The 17663-nt window shown below is 44.1% G+C and overlaps 1 protein-coding gene across 2 annotated transcripts in view; it reads left to right on the top strand.

The window, feature by feature from the left end:
* The window catches only part of LOC139375052 (A kinase (PRKA) anchor protein 6), a 181932-nt gene that overhangs the window by 69849 nt on the left and 94420 nt on the right, over positions 1-17663 (top strand). For both annotated transcript variants that reach the window (XM_071116434.1, XM_071116435.1), the window contains 2 exons: positions 4153-4249; positions 6200-6375. In XM_071116434.1, the coding sequence (XP_070972535.1) occupies positions 4153-4249; positions 6200-6375 (273 nt within the window). The remainder of the gene's footprint in view (positions 1-4152; positions 4250-6199; positions 6376-17663) is intronic.

Raw genomic sequence — 17663 nt, 5'->3', positions numbered from 1 at the left:
GTGTATCAATACACCCAGTATTGCCAGAGAGGAAGGAAACTGATAAGGGATTTCACCATGAGGCCAACAGTTACAGAGTTTAATGGCTGTGATGGGAGAAAACTGACGATGGATCAACAACATTGTAGTTACTCCACAATACCAACCTAAATGGCAGAGTGAAAAGAAGGAAGCCTGTACAGAATACAAATATTACAAAACAATTTTGCAATATGGCGCTAAAGTAAAACTGCACAAAATGTAGCAAAGAAATTAACTTAATGTCCTGAATACAAAGCGTTATGTTTGGGGCAAATCCAATATAAAACATTACTGAGTACGACTCTTCCTATTTTCAAGCATAGTGGTGGTTGCATCATGTTATGGGTATGCTTGCCACCGTCACGGACTACACTAGGGAGTTTTTTGGGATAAAAATAAACGGAATAGAACTAAGCACAGGCAAAATCCTAGAGGAAAACCTGGTTCTTTCTGCTTTCCACCAAACACTGGGAGATAAATTCATCTTTCAGCAGGATAGTAACCTAAAACACAAGGTCAAATCTACACTGGAGTTGCTTACCAAGACAACAGTGAATGTTGGCCTGCTTACAGTTTTGACTTAAATCTATGACAAGACCTGAAAATGGTTGACTAGCAATGATCAACAACCAACTTGACAGAGCTTGAAGAATAAAAAAGAAATAATGTGCAAATATTGTACAATCCAGGTGTGCAAAGCTCTTAGAGACTTACCTAGAAAGATATCATCTGTAATCGATGCCAAAGGTTACAGATGATGTGTTGACATGTGTTGACTCAGGGGTGTGAATACTTATGTAAATGAGATATTTATGTATTTCATTTTCAATACATTTGACAAAATGTCTCAAAACATGTTTTCACGTTGTCATTATGGGGTATTGTGTGTTGATAGGTTAAAAATATATATACATTTCATTTATTTTGAATTCAGGCTGTAATAAAAGAAAATGTGCAATAAGTCAAGGGGTATGTATGCTTTCTGAAGGCACTATAGGGATAGGGTGCCATTGCTGACGGGGCCTTGCTGTGAGTGTGAACAACTCCATCTCGGCTGTTTTGCTGTCCCTGGATCAGCGTTAGAGCGAGTCAACGAGGGCATCTTTTAGTTAGTGCGGTGTCCCATTCCCCTTCATCCATCTCGCCCAGCGGAGTAGAGCTGGGCCTCGTTCTTTGCTCCTCTCCCTGCTTTCTCGGCGGCAAGCCGTCAGATACAGTTAGCCAGGGCTGTGTTGGCTCGGCACACCTTCAGCATGCTGGTCAGATCACACCAGGCCCTAATCGCCAGCAACAGGCCGGCCCAAGATCTGAGGAGATGAGAATCTAAGGCGAAGATGGCTCCAGGCGCCTCGCTGCATCACTCCCCTGGGACCCCTCTGCCCCCCCTCTTGATTCACCCCCCTCTGTACGCACATCCTCGACCCTCTCCAACCCCCACCTCCCTCCACCCCCTAACCACCCATCACATCTTCAAAAGCACAGCCCCACCTCCCTCCAGGTCCCAGCATAATGTTCTCTCCCTCGCTTTCACTCTCCATCTCTCTCTCTCTCTCTCTCTCTCTCTCTCTCTCTCACTCCCCATATCTCTCTCTCTCCACTTTGATTACTCTTAGCACCACGAGAGCACTCGGCTCTGCACCGGCTCCTTGGGTATTATCAAAACCAATCAACATGAAAGTTTTCATAGCAGCACCCACGGAGAGATGGGATTGAGGGGGAAGAGTATTGGGGGAAAGAGAGACGGGAGAGAGAAAGAGGAGTGTTTGGGGTATTTTTAAAGAGAATAACAATAGCGGAATTGAGACATCACAGTAATAAGGGCGCTTGGGGGAATATTGAACAAGTTGGAGAGTTAGGGGATGGGTGGATGATAGATCTCTTTAAGCAGGGTCGGCCCGCTCATTAGGCAGGATTAGGATGGCCGCCTACGGCGGCAGATTGACGAGGGCGGCATTTTAAACTAAACTGACTAAGATGTACCTCCAACAACACATACAAATTCACATAATTCTGCCCGAAAACAATGACAATTTCTCTCAACCAGTGGCCTATGTGATTTTTAGGTGAGCGCTGATGCTACCCTATGATAAGCAACTCCCACGTTGTCAAAGGCAGGGAGGCAAATGATGTATCTTGTCCATTCTGAGCGCGCATCTCCAGGGTGCTGCGGGAAGAGATGCATCGCTGCAGCGCTCCACCAACATTACCTCAAAACAATGATCTGACATAAATCATGTATCAGATATAGCATATGGTTACAAGAGTATGTGGCCTTTTCTGTAGCCTACAGGCTGGAGAGAAAGTGGATGACAACGTAGTGAGAGAAACTTCTTTCACATCGTTACAGGTTTCTACCATCAAGTAGCCTGACCTAAATGGCGCCCGATCAAATAAAATATATGAAAATGTGCTGGACATGTTAACAAACAACATATCCTAAAAACAGCACAGGTCAAAGTGAAATGGACAGTATGTAATGTACAATCAGGCTACTCACAACTGCTGCCCAGGAGTTTCATCCCGTGGGCTCAATGGTCATGATCAGTGGTTTCAACTTTGTATCGCTCATGTTTTACGAGCTGATCGTAGCAACAAAAAAGAAAATACTTCTACATTTCCCGCTGTGTAAACTCGTTGCAACTAAGCTGAGGACAACTCCTGATAAAGTTGGGTAGCTGATATTTAGAGCTTAAATTGATTAGTCACAGGAATGTGGACGAATAAAGCCAATGTTTTACAAACAGTGGGCCTACAACATGGATGGACATTCATAAAATTCCATTGGAGGCCAAGATGGCAGACCCCATTAAGCACATATTGACGCCAACTTCTTTTTTTGGTTCTGTCTGGATCGGCCATCTTTAGGCCTACCATTTAGATGGGCATTCCTAAAATAAAATTTCAGGCGACAATGTAGGCCAGGGGTGGGCAACGCCAGTCCTCTGGGACCTGATTGGTGTCACACTTTTGCCCCAGCTAACACATCTGACAGTAATAATCAACTAATCATGATCTTCAGTTCAGGATGCAATTAGTTTCATCAGCTGTGTTGATTAGGGACGGCCCCCGAGGACTGGAGTTGCCCATCCCTGTTGTAGGCTATACCTCAGTAAGCACGGACCGACTCTGGCGCATTTTGGGTGTGTTTTTTTTTGTGCAGTCTTGACTGGCCTTGTTTTCCACATCCACGGACTTTGTTTTTTTGGTCCGTTCAAGACGAAATCTGAATTAATTATAGATGTCTATGTTTGGGTCAAGTTTTGTCTAAGTCTGGACCAGCGTTGATATGGCCCAAACGTAGACCTCTATAAATTACATATTTTCAACTTCAGAAACGAAAATGAACTTGATTTCAATGTCCAGAAAATACGTCTTTTAGACGTCTTTTCAACGTTATGTTGCTTACTGGGACTATTCTTGTTGGAACTGCAATTTTTTTGTCTCGCCTAGGGCAGCAGAATGTCCAGGACCGGCCCTGCCTTTAAGGGACGGAGGAGTGATCTGTTGGAAGAGGGGGATTCAAGAGCAACTGTGGTGGGGTGTGGGCCACAAAAAATCTGAACTCATCATGAGGGGCCACATTAGCTTGTGGGTCTGCGTACTCACATCCATACCCCCCACCTTGTGAGCAAAACATTTCCCCCTCATGACAGCGAAGAGAAAATATTTACGTTTTAAAGTTAATTTGCCATGAGGCATAGAGAAGATGTTGCTGTTTTAAAGCAAGTTTGTTGCAATTCTTCAAGTTTTGCCATGGGACGGAGAAAAGATTTTGCAATTTTACTGCTAATTTCCTGCAATTCTACACATTTTGCCATAGGATGGAAGCAAATGTTTGCAGTTTTTAATATGGTAACTGATTTCAATATTTCATGGACTTGTGGGATTGTACCAGGGGTGTTAAATATGAGTTTATACACTTGTGTGCTTTGTGTATAAGTGTGTGAATTAGTATTAGTATCATTTTCATGTTTCTTTTTTTGTTCTGATGCTCAAAAACACATTGCATGTGTTTATGTTTGAGTGTGTGTGGTATCTTGTTTATTACAGAAATAAATGAACATGTAACATCTAGTAAGTTGACTGTTGTGAGGTGTCGTCCTGTGTGTCATATTGTGTCTGGTTCTACAGAGCTTCAAGCTGAACGTGGACAGTCACTGCTCCCTGAAAGACTGTGTACTGGAAGAAGGCAGGCAGCTGCTGGAAGTCATCATCTCCCACAAATCAGGTGCGGCTCTCACTGCTCTCAACCCTCACATTTATTATTAATGTTTATATTAACATACTGACCTTCAGAATGTATAAATCTTAAAGTAACCGCTTCTCAAGCAAGGGGAAGGGGGAAAGAAACTGCCTTTTTCAACATACATTACCAATGGCATTCTATCTGCAGTGGATTGAGCGAGTGAGTGAGTGAGTCCGGGCAGGCTGGGAGAGATTGGTGCTTGTGACTGGGTCGAGAAATGATAGAGAGGAGAGGTGGAGAGTGAAAGGGGTGGAGAGGGAGATAAATGATAGAGAGGAGAGAGAGCGAGGTGCCTATGTACTGTATATGAAGAGAGGGAGTAAGAGAGAGGAAAAGAGAGGGAGGAGGCACTGTGTATATGAAGAGAGGTGGAATTAGGAACAGCAGGACTTGAGTCAGAGGCCATCATCCAGACGTTCTCTCCTCTCTGCTGGGCCGATTATTCACCTAAAGCATCCAGCCAGCCAGCCAGCCAAGCGCTCAGCAAATGTACAAATCCGCTAAGCTGACCTCCCAGTTGTCGAGTTGTCTCCTCGCTGGCTCTTAAGCTGCCCACCATTAAAAATGCAGATGGCCTCCAGGATCCTGGAGCTGTTTGAAAAGCTCTGACAGGAGAGAGGAGAAGAGAGGAGAGGTGAGAAGAGCCCTACTGTGATTCACTAGAATCAGCTCTCTCCCATTCTCTCTCTCTCTCTCTCTCTCTCTCTCTCTCTCTCTCTCTCTCTCTCTCCCTCCCTTATTTTATCCACATCTCATCTGCATTGGTTCCTAGTACCTTCTCTCGCTTACTATTGGACGACACAATTCTTAGCAAATCTCTCCCCCTACTTCCCGCACTGCAGACACTAATACCGGTTTCCTAGCAACTCTGCAGATCAGTCATGATAATTCCACAGGTATGAGCAGTGTGTGACATTGTTGAGCAGCCAGTCACTCAATAGATACTACAGTCAGTGTGTTTGTGCGTGTACATGCATATGTGCGTGCCTTTGTGCGTGCGTGTGGATTACAGGGTCACATTCTGCCCTGGCTCATTCATCTTGATTTGCACTTTTTAATTACTTTGAACAAACAGGATTTGGGTGAATCATGGCTGCTGGTAGAAAGACAGGGCTGGAGTAACATGCTGATGGTTCTGCAGGTGTGGGAAGGGATTAACTCTAAACCAGCGACTCATCACATGCAGTACACATACTGGTGTGTACATATACATTAGTGAACATAGTACAGGGCAGATCACGTAGGCATCTGTGTTCAGCATAGAGAGAGCAAGGTGGACCACTGAAGAATTCATGGTATTATCAAATGAAGAGCATTACTACCTCACTCAGGCTATGGAATCCCTTTCTAAAGACCGATGAAGAAGGTATACAATTACTATGATAATGGGTCAAATAGTTGATCATAATAAAATGCTAAATATCAGTACATACAGAGGCATGAATGAAGGATTTTAAGAGGGTGGACTGTCAAAGACTGGATGTTGGCCATTCCTCTCATTTCTCTCTCTCTCTCTCTTTCTTTACCCCGCTCTGCCTTGCTCTCTCTCTCTCTCTCTCTCTCTCTCTCTCTCTCTCTCTCTCTTTCTTTACCCCGCTCTGCCTTGCTCTCTCTCTCTCTCTCTCTCTCTCTCTCTCTCTCTCTCTCTCTCTCTCTCTTTCTTTACCCCGCTCTCCCTCTCTCTCTCTCTCTCTCTCTCTCTCTCTTTCTTTACCCCGCCCTGCCTTGCTCTCTCTCTCTCTCTCTCTCTCTCTCTCTCTCTCTCTTTCTCTCTCTCTCTCTCCCTCTCCCTCTATCTCTTTATTTCCCCGCCCCTCCCTCTTTCTCTTTCTCTCTCTCTCTCTTGGTCTCCTACATTCTTCCCTCCCTCTCTATCTTTAATATATCTTCTCTCCCTCCCTCCCCCTCTCTCTCTCTTTATTATCTGTCCAGGCCTGAGGGACATGCTCCAGATGACCGTACACCAGTGGCAGGAGCTCCAGAGGCAGATCCGCCGCCAGCACAGCTGGATGCTGCGCACTCTGGATGCCATCAAAGCCCACATCCTGGCCACTGAGGCTGAGGCCTCTCAGGAGGCAGAGACCACGGGTCCACTAGCCAGCCCCAAGGTAAACTGGCTGCATGCAGACTCCATTTCCCCCCTCTTATCCCCCATTTCCCACCTCCCAACCGCCACCACCTGCCTGCCCCGCCCGCGTGCCTGTCCGCTTGCCACTGACTGAAGTCCACCCGCTCTCCCTCTCGTCTCCTCTTCCTCTAGCCCACGGCTATCCAGTGCTCACTCAGCAAAATAAACAAACAGAAGGGGGAGATGGGAAGGGTTGCTGCTATTAGCATAAGAAACAGCTAAAGCTTCCCAGTTAGAAGTTACTGGGCATGGGAAGGAGGGAGGGAGGGACACGTAGTTGTGCATGATGTGAATATGAAATATTTCATAAATGAACTCTGCAATGGTGGTGGTAGCATGAATCATTTGACAAGACAAAATGCAACAAACGCACACACACGCACGGGGGCAACAGACACAAAATTCACACACAATTATTTGTAGCTCAAAATGTGTGAAACCCAATTTATGTTCCTTGCATTTAATGTGTAATTACCGGCGTAGTCATTCTAGGTTACGATTGCTCATTGTTTAATTGCCAATTGTGATTTGGTAATTACGCTCAGATCTGATTTTGGTGGAAGGAGGCATCCTTTCCACTTACCCAGAGAGGCAGAGAGAGAGAGAGAAATGTATTTGTGTTTGTGCATCAGAAGGATATGAGCAGCCATGTCAGAGCACCAGCACAGCTCGGCTGGATTTCCCAAGGGGCCGTGCGACGTGGAGGTGCAATCTTCACAGCATCGCTCCTCGCTCTTCCTTCTTCTGACCATAATCTCTTCTTCTTCATCTGAACCAAATGAGAAACACAATCCCTTTTTTCCTTCCATGCATAGCATAGCCAGCTGGCTATCTGTACAGTGTCTCCCTTTCTTTCCCCTCCTCCTCTCCTCTCTCCTCCTCTCCTCTCCCCTCCTCTCCTCCCCCCTCCTCTCCTCTCCTCTCCCCTCCTCTCCTCTCCCCTCCTCTTCTCCTCTCCCCTCCTCTCCTCTCCCCTCCTCTTCTCCTCTCCCCTCCTCTCTCCCCTCCTCTCCTCTCCCCTCCTCTCTCCCCTCCTCTCCTCTCCCCTCCTCTCCTCCCCCCTCCTCTCCTCTCCCCTCCTCCCCTCTCCAGGTATTTTACTTTAGTAGTGGGCACGGCGCATCCCTCTTTCCTCTTCGTAGGCGACGACATAAATAATCCTGCTGCTTTTAAATTGTTTTGTTGCAATTAGAAATCACCACAATCAGTGTGATCAGTCAGCTCTGACATCCATTAGCCGCTTGGTTACAGCAAATTAACACAGAGACGAGCCAGTGATTCATTATCCCATAGCTGTTAATGACGATCAGATGCATTGCCTAATTAGAGCGCGGCCATTGTGGTGGGGGGAAGGTCAGGGAAGGAGCCACAAATCTCCTCTCAGCACTATGTGTATGGACCCGTCCTGACTCTTTGGGGGGCACGGGGGTCGGGTAAATACCATAGGAGGATGTTGACGGGAGCAGGATGAGAGGTGTCATCTTCTGGATGGAGGGATGACGGGGTGACGTCATCCGAATGGTGGGATGATAAAGTCACGGGTTTCGTCCAACAGGTGGTGTTTGTGGTTCATCCATCAGGCATTATCAACGTAGGAGGTTCGCCTGAAGATCTTTAATGCTCTTTTAATGCGCGTGCTGCGGAGATGTTAGCTTGTTATAATGGTGGCCTTGTGTACTTCATATAGCTCATGTACTTAAGCTTTATACGTTGGGAATTTATTGTGAAATCAAACATCAACCTAGTTATAATGGAGAACATAGGAAAATGGCTTCCTTCTACGACGACGCTGTTTCTTTCCGGTGTCCCATTAATTCCTAATGTTCCTAAAAACAACAGGTGCTCTTTGAGGTCATTAATTCGAGCCTGTGTAAAAATGCCACATAGAAGAGCAATGCGACATGTCACTGGGGTAATAACGTGTGAGATGAAGACACTAGCGTTGCCCCCACCACGCATTAAGGTGTGTATAAAGCAAGGTGCGTCTCTCCTGGCGGCCATAACGGTTTGTTGTTATTGCGGAGACCATATGCTCCTCTCTGCCGTCTCCCTCGTTGATGTTCCCGAGTCTGAATCATTTTCCATGGGACCATAAAGTTTTTAACATGGCTGGATGCTGGTCAAATGGTAATCCTGAGGGAACCCTGTCTTGTTTAGTTATTCTCCTCTAATTAAATTGTTGGGGAAGATCACAGAGCGGAGAGAAGAGAGGAGAGAGAGGGGAGAGAGAGAGGAGAGAGAGAGGAGAGAGGGAGGAGAGAGAGAGGAGAGAGGGAGGAGAGAGGGAGGAGAGCGGGAGGAGAGAGAGAGGAGAGAGCATGTAATGATAAACAGCTCGGAGCTTCAACACTTCAACGCTTCAGTCTCAATAACAAGCTGCTGCTTCTCAAAATCCCCTGGCAAATAACGATACTCCAGAGCTGCATCCCAAATGGCTCCCTATTCCCTATATAGTGCACTACATTTGACCAGGGCCATAGGGTTTTGGTCAAAAGTAGAGCACTATATAAGGATTAGCGTGCCATTTGGGATGCACACCAGACTGTTGGTGTTCATGGTGACGAAGAAGGTAGCATTTGTATTTCATACAGTACAAGGCAAAGCTAAGCATGCTTTACACAGAGTTATGGAAGAACATAGTATCTGTACGTGATTCATGGAAATGTCACAGAATATCAGTTAAGAGGGGAGAGATTACTCTTACAAGATAACTTTTGTGTGTGTTCAGATTGTCCCTGTGATTTTAACATGGATTGAATATTATTGTGGAATTGTAAAGCTGTGTTCTGAGTCAACTAGGCCATATTCCAAATGGTACCCTATTCCCTATGGGCCCTGGCCAAAAGTAGTGCACTATATAGGGAATAGGGAGCCATTTGGGATGCTGCTCTACTCTCTGGTGGCGGTGGTGTGTGATGCGTTTCTCCCTGAGCCTTGGTGGTTTGGACCTGAAGAACAGTGCAATATACAAGAGCTTAGCAGGATACCGTCAGAGCATACTGTCTGTCACATTACAGGCGTTGCTGTAGGCTCTGTCTCCATGCCTTTGACTCACTCTCTCTCACAGAACGGGAAGGTGTTGACCACACAAACAAACAAACATGCATGGACTCACGCACACAGATGCGTATATATACACACACCTAGTGTAGGTTAGGTCTGGGAGGAAGTATTTCAATGTCCAATGTTCAATGTCTGCCGTGATTCTCCTTTCACCTCCTCTTCATGCACCAATGGGGACACTGTTCACGGCATGACACAGCCATAGTTTAGCACAGCCCCAGCAGAGCCCAGCCACAGCATAGCCCAGCACATCCACAGCCCCGTCATCAACTCTTCCTCCATTTGCGGTTATCATTCCTCCTCAGGTGGAGAAGCTGGTGGAGTCCTGTGGATCCTCTCTCTGAGACAAAAGATGATGCAATTTGAACATTTTCAACATGGAGGAAATTTGTGAAAGTGCAGCAGAATTGTCAGCTAACATCATTGACATCCATGGAAAAAGTGGTGGTGTGTGTTATTTGTCCAAAATAGCCTGCTGTAGATCTTGTGTCAATCAGTCAGTCAGTCAGTCAGTTTGTCCAGCCGCCTGTCAGTCAGTCTGTGCCCAGAGTTGGAACGTACCATATCTCCCTGGAGGCAGGGGTGGTTGGACCCTTCTTCCTCTCAGTAACCCCATCACTCTCTCATTGATCCCTTCAGATTAGACCATGTTCGTTTGGTCACAGGGGACATAAATCCAGTTAACCAGCTTGACGAAACAGCCCCCAGTCAGTGACCAAACGACACCCGGCACTCTGGTGATATTTGGGCGATGTTGCTATTACCATGCCTCACATTACAGCAAAGTTTATCAGAGTAGGTGTTGTGTCCCCCTACCTACTCCTGCCTCCGTCGCCCCAAGTGATAGAATATCTAGCTCCTCAGAGTGGGATTATTCAGGTCATCTGAGCCCTGCCAGGTGTCAGTGGCATATACTTATGCTGGCCTGCCTGTGTGTCTATGTATGTATGTATGTAAAATCAATGGGGCCTTATCTGCCGCTGCTCCCAGACAGCTTGTCTGCCCCGAGGCCCCAATTTCAACCAGCCAGCCTGGCTGACTGCAGCGCAGCGGGGGGAGGGACATGGAGGGGGGGCATGAGGATGAGAGGTGGCAGGGGGAGGGTGGTGGGAGGGAGAATAACAGGAGGGGAGGAGGGCCCACCGTTGTCATCATCATCCCCCATTCTGCTCACTGGGCATATGTTAAGGGCCATGCCACACCAGTGATATGCCACACCACCATGCTGCATATGGAGTGGGTCTTAGGTATATCAAGGTACAGCACGCTTAGACCTGACCCCAGGTTATTACTGCCTGGTGAAAATGTAATTAATGGAAGTGGAGTGTCACTTTAAAGCAGGACAGGGACATTTCCGGGGAGACTTTTTAGTCTGGGCGGACTGCTGCCTGGCTCCCATCAGCCCCTTCTTCATCAGCCGGGAATTATGGGTAGATGTTCAGAGTTCACCCGGCTTTATGACTTAGTTTGTGTTGGATGGTGAGGCAGTAACTTTTCCATTAGGTATGACTATTTTGACTTTGTAGAATAGTTTAGTTGGTGAGTTTTGCCAAGCCTTTTATTGTGGAGATAAGTTATTTTGAATATGATAATCAATGTTTTGTGAAATAAATCTAAATATGCATTCTGAAACAAGTGTCAGGAAACTGTCGTTTCATGCCCCTTATAGTTGAGAATTCACATGCTCTCTTTTGACTGGTTTAAACCAGCAACTGTGTTTCTACATTGAGTATGGATTGCTTTGGTTATTAACAATCTATAATAATGAATCAAATTATTAGACTCCTCTCTTGACATGTACACTGCCTTCAGAAAGTATTCATACCCCTTGACTTATTCCACATTTTGTTCTCTTACAACCTGAATTCAAAATGGATTAAATATGTTTAGTTTTACCCATCTACTCACAATATCCCATAATGACAAAGTGAAAACATGTTTTTAGAAATCTTTACAAATGTATTGCAAATTAAATACAGAAATATCTCATTTACGTAAGTATTCACACCCCCGAGTCAATTCTTTGTAGAAGCACCTTTGGCAGTAATTACAGCTGTGAGTCTTTCTGGGTAAGTCTCTAAGAGCTTTCCACACCTGGATTGTGCAACATTTGCCCATTATTATTTTCTAAATTCTTCAAGCTCTTTCAAATTGGTTGTTGATCATTGCTTGTCAACCATTTTCATGTCTTGCCATAGATTTTCAAGTAACGTTAAGTCAAAACTGTAACTCGGCCACTCAGGAACATTCACTGTCTTCTTTGTAACCAACTCCAGTGTAGATTTGGTGTTTAGTTTTAGGTTGGTGGCTTGTTGAAAGGTAAATTAATATCCCTGTATCTGTATCTGGTGGAAAGCAGACTGAACCAGGTTTTTTTGCCAGTGCTTAGCTCCATTAAGTTTATTTTTTTATCCTGAAAAACTCTCCAGCCCTTAACGATTACAACCATACCCATAACATAATGCAGCCACCACTATGCTTGATATGGAGAGTGGTACTCAGTAATGTGTTGTATTGGATTTGCCCAAAACATAACACTTTGTATTCAGGCCAAAAAGTAAATTGCTTTGCCAGATTTTGCCATTATTACTTTAGGGCCTTGTTGTAAACAGCATGTGTGTTCTGTAAAGGCTTTCTTCTTTCACGCTGCCAATTAGGTTAGTATTGTGGAGTAACTACAATGTTGTTGATCCATCCTTAGTTTTCTCCTATCACAGCCATTAAGATAAGATTTCACTCTGTAAATCAGGGTTTTCCCAACTGGTGGCCCACAAGCCCCTCAAGTTTTCTGTGGTATTTCAAATGCTTTCTTGTTGGATATAAAAGACTGTAAAAATACGAGCAGATCAGCTCCAAGTGATTTTAATGTTGGAAATCTGTTCCAAAGTATTCCCATGCAAAATACAGAGATATATGTGAACGTACACAAATGTAAGAATGGTTTGAAATGATTATGTTTTCGTCAAATGTTGTATCTGTTAACAAACTATAGTTTTGGCAAGTCGGTTAGGACATATACTTTGTGTATGACTCAAGTAATTTTCAAGTAAACTATTGTTTACAGACAGATTATTTCACTTATAATTCACTGTATCACAATTCTAGTGGGTCAGAAGTCTACATACACTAAGTTGACTGTGCCTTTAAACAGCTTGGAAAATTCCAGAAAATTATGTTATGGCTTTAGAAGCTTCTGATAGGCTAATTGACATCATTTGAGTCAATTGGAGCTCTATCTGTGGATGTATTTCAAGGCCTACCTTCAAACTCATTGCCTCTTTGCTTGATATCATGGGAAAATAAAAAAAAATCAGCCAAGACCTCAGAAAAAATTGTAGACCTCCACAAGTCTGGTTCATTCTTGGAAGCTATTTCCAAATGCCTGAAGGTACCACGTTCATCTGTACAAACAATAGTACGCAGGTATAAACACCATGGGACCATGCAGCCGTCATACCGCTCAGGAAGGAGACGCCTTCTGTCTCCTAGAGATGAATGTACTTTGGTGCGTTAAGTGCAAATCAATCCCAGAACAACAGCAAAGGAAGATGCTGGAGGAAACAGGTACAAAAGTATCTATATCCACAGTAAACGAGTCCTATATCGACATAACCTGAAAGGCTGCTCAGCAAGGAAGAAGCCACTACTCCAAAACCCCCAGAAAAATGCCAGACTGCGGTTTGCAATTGCACATGGGGACAAAGATCGTACTTTTTAGAGAAATGTCCTCTGGTCTGATGAAACAAAAATAGAACTGTTTGGCCATAATGACCATCATTATGTTTGGAGGAAAAAAGGGGAGGCTTGCAAGCCGAAGAATACCATCCCAACCGTGAAGCATGTGGGTGGCAACATCATGTTGTGGGGGTTCTTTGCTGCAGGAGGGACTGGTACACTTCACAAAATAGATGTCTTCATGAGGGAGGAAAATTATGTGGATATACTGAAGCAACATCTCAGGACATCAGTCAGGCAGGAAGTTAAAGCTTGGTCACAAATGTGTCTTCCAAATGGTCAGTGACCCCAAGCATACTTCCAAAGTTGTGTCAAAATGGCTTAAGGTCAACAAAGTCAAGGTATTGGAGTGGCCATCACAATGACCTCAATCCTATGGAAAATTTGTGGGCAGAACTGAAAAAGCGTGTGCGAGCAAGAAGGCCATTAAACCTGACTCAGTTACACCAGCTCTGTCAGGAGGAATGGGCCAAAATTCACCCAACTTATTGTGGGAAGCTTGTGGAAGGCTAACTGAATCGTTTGACCCAAGTTAAACAATTTAAAGGCAATGCTACCAAATACTAATTGAGTGTAAGTAAACTTCTGACCCACTGAGAATGTGATGAAAGAAATAAAAGCTGAAATAAATCATACTATTATTTTGACATTTCACATTCTTAAAATAAATTGGTTATCCTAACTGACCTAAGACAGGGAATTTCTACTAGGATTAAATGTCAGGAATTGTGAAAAACTGAGTTGAAATGTTTTTGGCTAAGGTGTATGTAAACTTCTAACTTCAACTGTATGTAAGAATGCTGTTTATTGACTATAGCTCAGCATTCAACACCATAGTACCCTCCAAGCTCATCATCATGCCCTGAGCAACTGGGTTCTGGACTTCCTGACGGGCCGCCCCCCAGGTGGTGAAGGTAGGAAACATCCCCTCCACTCCGCTGATCCTCAACACTGGGGCCCCACAAGGGTGCGTAATCGGCTCCCTCCTGTACTCCCTGTTCACTCATGACTAATGGCCATGCACACGTTTAACTCAATCATCAAGTTTGCAGACAACACAACAGTAGTTGGCTGAGTAGTAGGAGGTGAGGGCTCTGGGAGTGTGGTGCCTGGAAAACAACCACTCACTCAACGTCAATAAAACAAAGTAGATGATCGTGGACTTCAGGAAACAGCAGAGGTTGCACCCCCCTATCTACATTGACGAGACCGCAATGGAGAAGGTGGAAAGCTTCAAATTCTTTGGCGTACACATCGCTGACAAACTGAAATGGACCACCCACACAGATAGTGTGGTGAAGTGGGCGCAACAGAGCCTTTTCAACCTCAGGAGGCTAAAGAAATGTGGCTTGTCACCTAAAACCCTCACACTTTTACAGATGCACAATTGAAAGCATCCTGTCAGGCTGTATCACCGCATGGTACGGCAACTGCACCGCCCACAACCGCAAGGCTCTCCAGAGGGTGGTGCAGTCTGCCCAACGCATTACTGGGTGCAAACTACCCGCCCTCCAGGACACCTACAGCACCCGATGTCACAGGATGTCCAAAAAGATTATCAAGGACATCAACCACCAAGGCCCTGCCTATTCATCCCACTATCATCCATAAGGCGAGGTCAGTACAGGTGCATCAAAGATGTGACCGAGAGCCTGAAAAACAGCTTCTATCTCGACATCAGACTGTTAAACAGCCATCACTAGCTGCTGCCTTTAGGCATAGACTAGAAATCACTGGCCACTTATCTGGCATTACTCATCTCATGTGTATACTGTATTCTATGCTATTCTGTGGTATCTTAATCACTTAATGTTTACATATTTGGCATTACTCATCTCATATGTATATACTGTTTTCTATACTATTCTACTGTGTCTTAGTCCGTTCCGCTCTGACATCGCTCGTCCATATGTATATAGTCTTAATTCATTCCTACCTAGATTTGTGTGTATTGGGTATATGTTGTGTAATTTGTTAGATATTACTTGTTAGATATTACTGCACTGTCAGAGCTAGAAGCACAAGTATTTCGCTACACCCGCAATAACATCTGCTAATCATGTGTATGTGACCAATAACATTTGATTTGATTTGAACTGTTTTAGTCACCTTTGACCTCATGGTGAAATCCCTGAGCGGTTTTCTTCCTCTCCGGCAACTGAGTTAGGAAGGACGCCTGTATCTTTGTAGTGACTGGGTGTACTGATACACCATCCAACCTGTAATTAATAGCTTCATCATGTTCAAAGGGATTTTCATTGTCTGCTTTTATTTTTTTTTCAACCAATAAGTTCCCTTTTTTGCGAGGCATTGAAAAACCTCCCTGGTCTTTGTGGTTGAATCTGTGTTTGTAATTCACTGCTCGACTGAGGGACCTTACAGATAATTGTATGTGGACTACAGAGATCTTGTTACTCCTGAACGTATTTAGGCTTGCCATAACTAAGGGGTTGAATACTTATTGACATTTCAGCTTTTAATTTTCATGGCATTTTTTGAATATTTCCACTTTGACATAATGGGATACTGTGTGAAGGCCATTATCTACATTTTTTTCATTTTAAATTCAGGCTGTAACACAACAACATGTGGAACAAGTCAATTCTTTCTGAAGCCCTCTGCAATTGCTGCCACATTCGAGGCTGCTGTCCTGGAATTCATATCTACATCCCTTTATCTAGGGCCACGGTCACATAAATTCTTGAATGAGTTCAACTATATCAAACTCCTAAATAACTGCTATCTACCTCTCTAAAGTGTTTCTGTCTTTTAAATGACAAATGCAAATAATCAGATATCCAAATAAGAAATAATGAATGTATGCCAGGGTCTCTCTGGCAGTATTAGCATGCAAAGGTACTCTAAATGGAATGTACAAAGTGTGCTAAAATGACACACCTCTAAGTGACTTTTGCCCAAAGACAATTGAAATTTCTCCCAAAAAGTTAATGGTGCTATTTTTTTTTACAGACATTTATCAAATATTGAATTACAAGGATGATAGAAATGAATATGCAGTAAAGCCTGCTGTCACGTCCCAGCGTTTGAAAAGGATCCGTGGCTTTTACACAAAATACTAGCATAGGTGAAACGTTTATAGTAGGGCGTTGTGTTGCAGCTCTGTACAGTCTGTTTATTGAGATGGTGAATGAAGATGTACTGGCCCCTGCCCTTCTTCCTCTGGTTTCTTTGTGTAGCCTAGTTGTCTATTTCAGAAATGAACATTACTCTAAATCTAGTACAATTTAAACACCTTCTTATGAACAAATGATTTCCCATTCATTCTGCTTCTAAATGTGAATGAAGCAACAATCCGAACTTCGCTGCTCAGCATCCACTGTGTGGCTGCATCTTTGATGGCAACTTATGGGGCCCCTGTCAAATGTAGTGCACTACCGTATAAGGAATAGACTGCCATTTCAGACGCAACCAATGACCCCGTCCGAGTGCTTTTGCGCGACTTCATTACTTTTCTTCAATCTTCTATCCCCTGGCTGTGTTATTGTGTGCAGCTGAAGTCCGCTAGAAAATCAAAACCAGATTTTATTCTTTTTTTCATTTGTATTCTGCCTTCGACACTTGGCAATCGGATCAAAGATTACCCAACTTGCTTGCAAATAAAAGCAACGAGGAGGCACTTCAGGCTGTAATTATTAGAATCAGAGTGAGATTTTTTTTTGTGCTGAAAATGCGGAGCTCTATTGGAGCCTATTAGTTTGATTCCCTTTGTGGTTTGCTGGGTGTCCACATGTCAGGGCTGCTAATGCCTAATGAATTCTATCAAACTAAATACAATCAGGTCCAATCTGATAGGCATGGATGGGGATATATGAACACAGTGTGACGGCTAGGCTCTTGATATTGCTTGAAGTGAAGAGCTCATGCAGCTTCGGCGTTAGAGAAAAATGATTGCTTTATAATGTGTTGCCTGAGTAGTACAGCAGTGGTAACTTAATTTAAAACACATTGCAAACTCAACTGGTCTCAACTGTGGTTGCTGTCCTTGTACAATGAATGGCAAATGAAGTGCTTCAATGAGAATGTTCTGAGAAAGAATTCTTAAAATAGAATGCTCTTAACTCATCTGTGTGTTGATATCTAGATTCATACGAACGGGGGTATATTACCAAATAGTAAACAATGTTTACTCTTCAAACAATATGTTACACAGTCGACAGAGACACAGAAGGAGTTTTGGCTTACGGTATTGTTTGTTCCCCTCCTAACATAGGGCTTCCTCAGATGACTCTCATACAACTGTAATCCAACAGTGACAATATTATTCACAGACAGGGATTTCTGTATTCTCAAGAAAGCCCTGTCCGTTCTCTGGTGGAGCGCGAGCGCATAATCCCTCTTCTAAAAGTCAGAGCAGACCCACAGTATCTCGCTGTACAGTATGGTGACCGTTAACTATCTTTTTAATATTTCATGTTTTGTTCTAATCAAAAATGAAATGGTTGAGCTAAA

This window comes from Oncorhynchus clarkii, chromosome 19 (genome assembly GCF_045791955.1).
Source record: "Oncorhynchus clarkii lewisi isolate Uvic-CL-2024 chromosome 19, UVic_Ocla_1.0, whole genome shotgun sequence".
NCBI lineage: Eukaryota > Metazoa > Chordata > Actinopteri > Salmoniformes > Salmonidae > Oncorhynchus > Oncorhynchus clarkii.
Note: the sequence above shows the minus strand (reverse complement) of the source record. Positions and strands in the feature narration are given on the sequence as shown.